Source organism: Dipteris shenzhenensis, chromosome 3 (genome assembly GCF_047967505.1).
Source record: "Dipteris shenzhenensis isolate YYH24624 ecotype China chromosome 3, Dip_SZ_1.0, whole genome shotgun sequence".
Lineage (NCBI taxonomy): Eukaryota > Viridiplantae > Streptophyta > Polypodiopsida > Gleicheniales > Dipteridaceae > Dipteris > Dipteris shenzhenensis.
The window spans coordinates 28,756,398-28,764,590 of NC_141598.1; the positions used below are offsets into that span (position 1 = coordinate 28,756,398).

The window sequence follows — 8,193 nt, forward strand, 5'->3', positions numbered from 1 at the left end:
CACCCTCCCAACTCCCACTCCCATTCCCACATTCCTACTATCAATTCCACTCCTACTTATGAATCCTAATTAAAACTATTACTTAAATAAATGATATTACTGAAAACACTCATAGGATTTAGGGTTTAGGGTTTAGGGTTTAGGGTTTGTGAGTTAGGGTTTTAGGGTTTGGTGGTTTGGATTTAGGGTTTGGGGGTAGGGTTTAGGGTTTAGGGTTTGGGGGTTAGGGTTTAGGGTTCAAGGTTTGGGGGTTAGGGTTAAGGGTTTGGTGGTTTGGGTTTAGGGTTTAGGGGGTAAGGTTTAGGATTTAGGGTTTGGGGGTTAGGGTTTAGGGTTTAGGGTTTAGGGTTTGGGGGTTAGGGTTTAGGGTTTAGGGTTTGGGAGTTAGGGTTTAGAGATTAGGGATTAGTTTTTATTTGTTAGGGTTGAGGTTTAGAGAGCCAAGATTAACATTTACTATTTAGGGATTAGGGGTTAGGGGTTAGGGTTTAGGGATCAAGGATTAGGGATTAGCGATTAGGGATTAGGGTTTACGGGTTAGGGTTTATAGGTTAGGGTTTATGCTGTAGGATTTAGGGTTTAGGGTTTAAGGTTTAGGGGTTAGAGGTCTAGGATTAGGAATTAGGGGTTAGGGTTTAGGTTTAGGGTTTTGAGGTTAGGGTTTAGGGTTTAGGGTTTAGGGTCTAGAGGTCTAGGATTAGGATTGAGGGTTTAGGAATTAGGGGTTAGGGTTTAGGTTTAGGGTTTTAAGATTAGGGATTAGGGGTTAGGGTTTACAGATTAGGATTTAGGGATTAGGATTTAGGTTTAGGTATTAGGGTTTAGGGTTTAAGGGTTAGGGTTTAGGAATTAGGGTTTTGGGATTAGGGATTAGGGGTTAGGGTTTATGGATTAGGATTTAGGGGTTTAGGATTTAGGTTTAGGGATTAGGGTTTAGGATTTAGGGCTTAGGGTTTAAGGGTTAGCATTTAGGAATTAGGGTATAGAATTTAGGGGTTAGGGTTTAAGATTTCGAGTTTAGGGTTTAGGAATTAGGGTTTATGGTTTCAAGGGTCTAAATTAGGGTTTGGGGATTGGGGGTTAGGATTTAGGGTTTAGGGTTTAGGGCTTGATTAATTTTTTAAACAAGATCTAGATTTTTAAATAATTAATAAAGTAGATTATTGAGAAGAGACTAATGTTCTCTATAATGGTTGTTACAGCTTGTTTGTAAAGGAAACTCACAAAGGAGATGGCTACAAAATTTATTCTGGGGATGGAGGTGATTCTATGTTGCAAAAGAGAAGGTGCCGAGAAAGAAAAAGATTTCACAAGTGATGCCTTATCCGTGGTGGATGAGTTCATGCACATTGAGAACTTGGGCAAAGATGTCAAAAGTGATATCTTTTCAAGCATGGATGGCTTCATGGATACTGATAAAGTTCTTGGAGTCAAACCAAGTAACTATGGAATTATGGAAATCATGCACGATAGTATAATGAGTGATGTTCTCTCTAGACTAGAGGAGTTTCAAGACTATGGAGTTATGAAATCCATAGAAAGTGCATCAATGAGTGATGCTCTCTCAGGAATAGATGAGTTTGAAGACCATTCTGGACACTCTATCACCACTGACTATGGAGTTATGAAATTCATAGAAAGTGCATCAATGAGTGATGTTCTCTCAGGAATAGATGAGTTTGAAGATCATTCTGGACACTCTAATGCCATTGTGACAAGTGGTTCTACAATTGTATCAAAAGTAGGGATGAGATCAACAAAGGACTATTTGGTATTTGACTTTGATTGTGAAGCAATTAATGTTACAAATGGTTTGACGAATGTATCAAAAGCAAGGATGGATAAGATCAAGGATGCAACATCTCATGAGAACAACGTGACAAATAAATCTTACAAGGAGAACTACACAAATCCAAATAAGAATGTACAGAAGGTCCCAAAATGAACATACAGATGCATGAAACGACAACGAGTCCAGGCAGATCCAGAAAAGCAACCAAAGAGAATAAGAGTAATGAATGAAGATGTTATGCTAAAAGCAATGCGATCTACATGCTATAAGCGTAGATGTATGCAATCCATTAACTTACATGACATCAAGGGCTGTAGAGAACATGTTTGGTAAAGGAAAGGGAGTAGAAGAAATGAATACCTACTCACAAGACTCTCTTGCTTTCTTGTAAATGATAAGAGAAGGCGAAGTTCAGGACAACAGATAAGGCCTCTTATAAATGAAAAAAGTATTTGCAATAATTCATATTGCATTATTATAGGATTATCACATGGCACATATTGAAATTTGGCTAATAAAGCAAAGTATGGAGTTAAATTTAACATTCATGGAAACATAGGAAGGCCCAAAACAAGAGCCTCAATGGTTGCGGCAATAGCAATTTTGAAAGATTACATTTATGAAAATGCTTTACCGCAACCCCCTCTATCAGAAATGCATCTTCCGATAGGTTTGACTAAAAAAGAAGTATTTAACTCTATTGGAGAAACACAGAGGCAAAGAGATGATATTAAGGCAGAACGGCCTTTATTTTAGCCAAATGTTGGTAATGACTTGCATCCAACATGTGGTCTCTTTGAAAATGATTTTGAATCGCTGCTCCCACGTCCATATTGTGGACCCAAGAAGAGAGAGTTTATGCCACAAATAGACATAGACGTCCATTGTTTTGTTGCAGTTCGACCATCGTATGATGAACATGAGAACATGAAGTTTTAGGTTGCAGAAGTAGTTGACGTGAGCATGGATGACTGGGGGAGAGCTACAACATTTACAGCGGTATGGAATTTCCATAGAGACAGTCGTAGTATCCTGGAAATCAAGGTCAAAGAAAACAAAGCAGCACATGGTGTATGATGTAGAAGACAAAATAAAATTACTGCAACCAATTATTTCGCACATTACAGAGTTTATAAAGATGCTTGCCCAGGAGGAAGTAGAAGGAGATAGCGCAAATGAAGAATGCCCATGATAACACCATTCAAATATCGAGAAAGAGTGAAGGTGGTGGTGGTAGTCAGATGAGAGTGAATGAAGATGGCACCCAAGTGACAAGTGACGACAGAAAGGACATTCTGAACAAGCAAATGTTTGGATCGCTCATTTCTGTGATGATAGAAACGAACATTCAAACAAGCAAATGTTTGGATTGCCCATTTATACTAAACTCACTGTAAAGGAAAAATTAAATTATCGAAAAGGCCATAGGAGATCCTTTGTACAAAGACTCATCCAGAGCAATGTTTGTTGTAAAACTTATGATATGATAATGTAAAATTGCAAGCATAGCTATTGCTATTTTTTGGAGTACAAAAGAGGCTTTCATCATGTCTCATGTCTATATAAACCTTTTAATTTCTTAAATATTCAAGAGTGTTATAGTTTTCTACATTGAAAGTAAAAAGAGTCTTGCAGGTCTCTTATATTATGTATACATTTTTAAAATGTTGTAAATCCTCAATAGCATGGTTTTTCATGGATTTAAACTCATAACTTGGATTTTTTAATTTAAGAATACGATTCTTATAAACAAGAAATACAATCTAGGATTTAATAGTAGTTTTTGCATTATTAAGAATACGATTCTTATAAACAAGAAATACAAATTTAGGATTTAATAGTAGTTTTTGCATTATTAGTACAACATTGTAGAGAGATATTTTGAAATGTATTATGTGGAAATGACAGTGCCAGAAAGTAAACTTTTGATTCTCGAATGACATTTTCATAAAGTAAACTTTTCATTTGGGAAGGATTTTAAGGAATAGTCCAAAAGTAGACATATGAGTCCAAAATTAATGAAATAAGTGTTGTTCCTTGTGCTTGGGTAGAATGATATTGAGAGTCATACCAATTCTCAGTCCATTACGAGATATAGAGAAAAGGATTTGAACTTACCCTATCAAAAATGCTTTAGCTCGTGGTGTGGCAAAAGAAGGGTTGTCTACTGTAAATCGAAAGAAGGGTTGTCTAGTGTAAACCAAAATGCTATGCTACTCGAAATGAAATAAAACCTAGACAAAATCTCTATTCCATCATGTCTTAGAAGCCTATCAAGTTGCATCTTGTTTCGACTATTGGTGTCCAACATGGTTATAAGAAACCAACGTTGGTGACCCACATGTGTTCTATGTGTGCGATGAGGTTCTTTAAAACAAAAAGCCATGTATAGACAGGGTGCTTTGTCTTTTGTGTTCCTCTAGCTTGTCGAATGAATTCAAACACTGAATCACCCCCGCTCGGTTTGAGGGGGCAGTCGTCTCTGCTAATGGACCCATCTCAACCGTTGTATCTTCTCCCACAATATATGGCTCGTTGTGATAGATTTCATAGGCAGTGTACTTCTTTGCATGAGAGTGTTGTCTCCATAGAAGGTTCAATCCTTCTCCGTAGGGATGAGGAGGATCACGCATGGTTTTCCTTATAGCATGAAGTAGCTCAGTAGGCTTTCTTGCATATAATAAAACGTAATTAGTTTTCTAGTTCCTTTCTGAATTCTATTGCGTGCATGTAGGATTTGATAGTAGTGTTTTCACAACCCTTGTGGCCTTCCGTGCCATCACCTGGGTGAAAGGACTTGCTTCTCCTCCCCATCACTCATGAAGTACACGGGGCGCATGCGAGATCTCTCAAGTCCCTCTTGAAGAGTACAACACTTGAAAGTTGAGAATTTCTTTCAAAATGAGCACTCAATCCCCTTAATGAACACTTAAAGTTGAGAATGAGAAAATACTTCAAATTTTAACATGGGTACAAACTGCCGATTTAGGTTCTAGCCAGCAAGCATTGATCTGCTACTCAACACACAGATTTCATATCAAGCAGAACATGTTATCTACTCTCAGGCAGCACCACTATGATGTTCTTCAATCAGAGAGGAGCTCCAACTCTAAGCAAATCAAACCGAAGAAGACGCCAGTCTTATATACTCTACAAGGATCACAGAATTTGCAAAACTGTTGCATTATTCCTCCATCATCAACACATACAAGGTCACAGAATTTGCGAGATAGTATACAAGGTCACAGCATTTGAAAAGCCTGTTCTGATTTTCGTCTACCATCTTTACATCCTGAAATATTCAAATTATGTCGTCCGACCTCCACAACCTTCCGTTCGGCGCGACAGTCTTCGATGCACCCACTGCGCACCTTTCGGTTGTCATGTCCTGAAATACTCGCAACCGATGCTGCCTGACGCTCTCCATCTCCGAGAGCACATTCAATGCCGGCTGATAGTCTGTATCGGCTCGCGAGCTCAGTTCAACAGCTTCGGATGCCAGTGGAGCATCCGGTACTATGCTTTCTATGACACTGTCCACACAGGTGAAATCGGCAATCTCTCCTGAAGCACTTGCAGGGAGAGAAGACCCCTCGTTGCTGCTCGCATATTCAAGCTCTGAATTAGGATGATTCTGAAAGATGGGTACGAAAGCTGGCGGAGATAAACAACACGTTTCCTCTGAAACCATTCCTGGACCAGCGGGAGTTAGGGTTTTGCTGGCGGAGGATGACCAGTGATTCCTCAAGGTCTTTGTCGACAAGCTAGCTGCTCTTGACTCCCGCATCCACTTACGATCTCTGTAAGAGAGTTTATCTGCATTTGTTGTGCGGGACAAGGTTGCATCAACCAAGGCCGGAAGCAAAGTTCGTTGAGCAGGCCGTTGTACAACGTCCTGCGTCCATGAATTGGTACAAATGTCATCCTCAAGTCGAGGATGGTGTGCTTTATGAAATCCGACGTTGGATTGATCATGCAATGGACCAATCTCGCGCTGAAATGGCGCTTGTTGAGAGCTACAATATCCATTCTTCGCCCTTGTGTCATGCCTCGGAAGCACATGAACACTGCCTTTTTCAACGAGTTCATCAAGCTCCCCTCCTTCCGATGAATCAGAACTCTCAGACGTGAAATAACATTGTTGATTGAGTGGAGGCTCCCAGAGTTTCCAGTGAGACCATAAGTCGAACTCCTGGGCGCTAGCTATTTCATTCGAATTCGAAGGACTTGAAGCCATCTCATTGCCAGCTGCTTCCAACTCTTCCAATAATGCGTGAGAGCGCTGGTAGGACCGCAGATGGGATTCGGAGTTTATATGTCCATCTGGGCCAAAAGGAGTAACACTCTGCAGCACGATTCTGGCCTCGTTGAATTTCCCTTGCCTAGAAAGACATATACCGAGATTGCACAATTTGTTGTTGTCTGGCTCGATTGACAGAGCTTTCCTGTATAGCAATTAAATGCATGGAGTGTGTATCAGTGATCATCTTATAGAAACTGGCCTAGAGGAAGATCAGGCCGTGGACTTATGAGTCATGTGTATAATCGGAGACAAACGCACATGTACAAGGTAATAATACCTGTAAACTGCTTCAGCAGCAATGTAGTTAGGTTGTTGCATGTATACCCACCCCAAGTTGCCCTGAAAAATACATGCCGACCTAGATGAAATTGGTCCAAGCGATTGAGTTGATAAATAAACTACTGGCCATATCTGTTGAAATTTGGACATTAAATGTGTACGATTACCAAAAGGCGTGTAGCCTCCTGCCGAATCGAGATTTGGAATTTTCTTCCTTGCGAGCGGGCAGTCTTTGTATGCTTGCCATTAAATACCATCCCTTTGTGGATGAGGTTTAATTTGTGCTTCAATAGATCGATTTGCTTGTCCAGCCTTCCACATTTCTACAACAAAGCATGGCCGTAGACGACGAGCGGTAAACACGATGATGTAAAGATGCCTGACCATTTACAACGTCAACGAACCGTGGGAGCTCACCTTATATAGGTCGAGTAGGACATTGTCAAGGGACTCTTGAGATTGGTCCGAGCACCGATCACGGAACGACTTGATCGCCTCTATGGCCTCTTCCGCCCTGTTTTGTTGTTTCATCACTATGGCCATGTCTTTCAGTGCGCTATCGATCCGGTCGCCGGCGTTGATGGCAGCCCAGAACAAGGCAATGGCACGATCTGGGTCCTTCTCAAGCAGCTGGCCGAAAGAGGTGATTTTCAGCGATGTTATGAGAGATTGATGAACTCATATACGATGGCGGGACTAAGAACGAACAATTTACCTGAACGCGTTTGGCTCGCACGTAAGGACCGTCACCCACGGGAACTTTGAGAGAATGCAATGGTTCCGGGCTATGGATCATAGATTCCCTCTTCTTCAGTGGAGAGTCTCGATCGAGGACAAGCTGTCCGGAGTCATCAGGCGTCGAGCAAGCCCGCGGCCTTGGTAGCACTGCACCCTCCCAGAGCGGCTCCATCTTACCAAACGGTGCCAGCCGATGACCACAAAGCACAAAAGCACGTGCTGTGAGGTCGAAGCTGAAACCTCGCACGCGTCAGCGGCCGCTGCTACCTAGTGCTGCTAGCGATGATTGTTCATAATTTGCACGGTCGACTAGAAGCAGCAGCAGCAACTGCAAGACGCCCATTAGATGATCGGCGCCGCTGCACTCGCGCTCGTTTGGAACGAGAAACGAAGCTATATTGGAGCTCCCTCCCCCCAGCACCTCCTCTCTCTCTCTCTCTCTCTCTCTCTCTCTCTCTCTGTGGATATGTAATCGAGAGAGCTGAGAGGGAAGAAGCTGGCCGTTAGGCTATCTACGAAATCGGAGCCGCCTGGTCCAGACAGCTGGGCAAGCAATTTTCTGTTGCAATCGAGGAAGACTTTGTATGTTCAAGAGATGATAGAGAGAGGGTGAAGAAGGTGGAAGGGGGATCGAAGCAATTGGCTGGGTGGATGCACAGAATGCGTGTGTGTGAGAGAGAGAGAGAGAGAGAGACTAGATCAGAGAGAAAGAGAGAGAGAGAGAGAGAGAGAGAGAGAGAGAGAGAGAGAGGTGGACTTGAGGTCCTAGGACCTGTGAGGAGCTGCAATGAGAAGTGAAGGAGGAGCGGGAACTAGGAGAAAGAAGCAAGCGAGAGCTTGGGATGCACAGCAGCACCTTGGATTAGACAGACACGATTTTCAGAAGAGCTCGTGAAGAAGAAGCACAAGAAGAGACGCTCTTCCGAGGGTTTATCAAATATTTATATATTTTATCGTTCTAATACAATTGTTAATGCTTAATGTTTCATCAGCCCATTTTCCGTCCACATTCATCCCCATCCCCACCGTCCAATTTCGTCTCTCGTCTCCCATCCTAGCCCTCCATCACCCCTCCCTCCCC

General features: G+C 42.1%; 1 protein-coding gene across 1 annotated transcript; it reads right to left on the reverse strand.

Annotated features, from left to right (window-relative positions):
- Positions 1 to 4,983: 4,983 nt before the first annotated feature.
- On the reverse strand, positions 4,984 to 7,962 carry LOC147903616 (uncharacterized). The gene is made up of 5 exons (XM_087372539.1): positions 7,090 to 7,962; positions 6,792 to 7,004; positions 6,542 to 6,697; positions 6,373 to 6,434; positions 4,984 to 6,237 (listed from the first exon to the last, which is right to left on the reverse strand). Exons 1-5 carry the CDS (start codon positions 7,282 to 7,284, stop codon positions 5,094 to 5,096), a joined length of 1,770 nt encoding a protein of 589 aa, XP_087228665.1. The 5' UTR covers positions 7,285 to 7,962; the 3' UTR covers positions 4,984 to 5,093.
- Between the last annotated feature and the right edge of the window lie 231 nt (positions 7,963 to 8,193).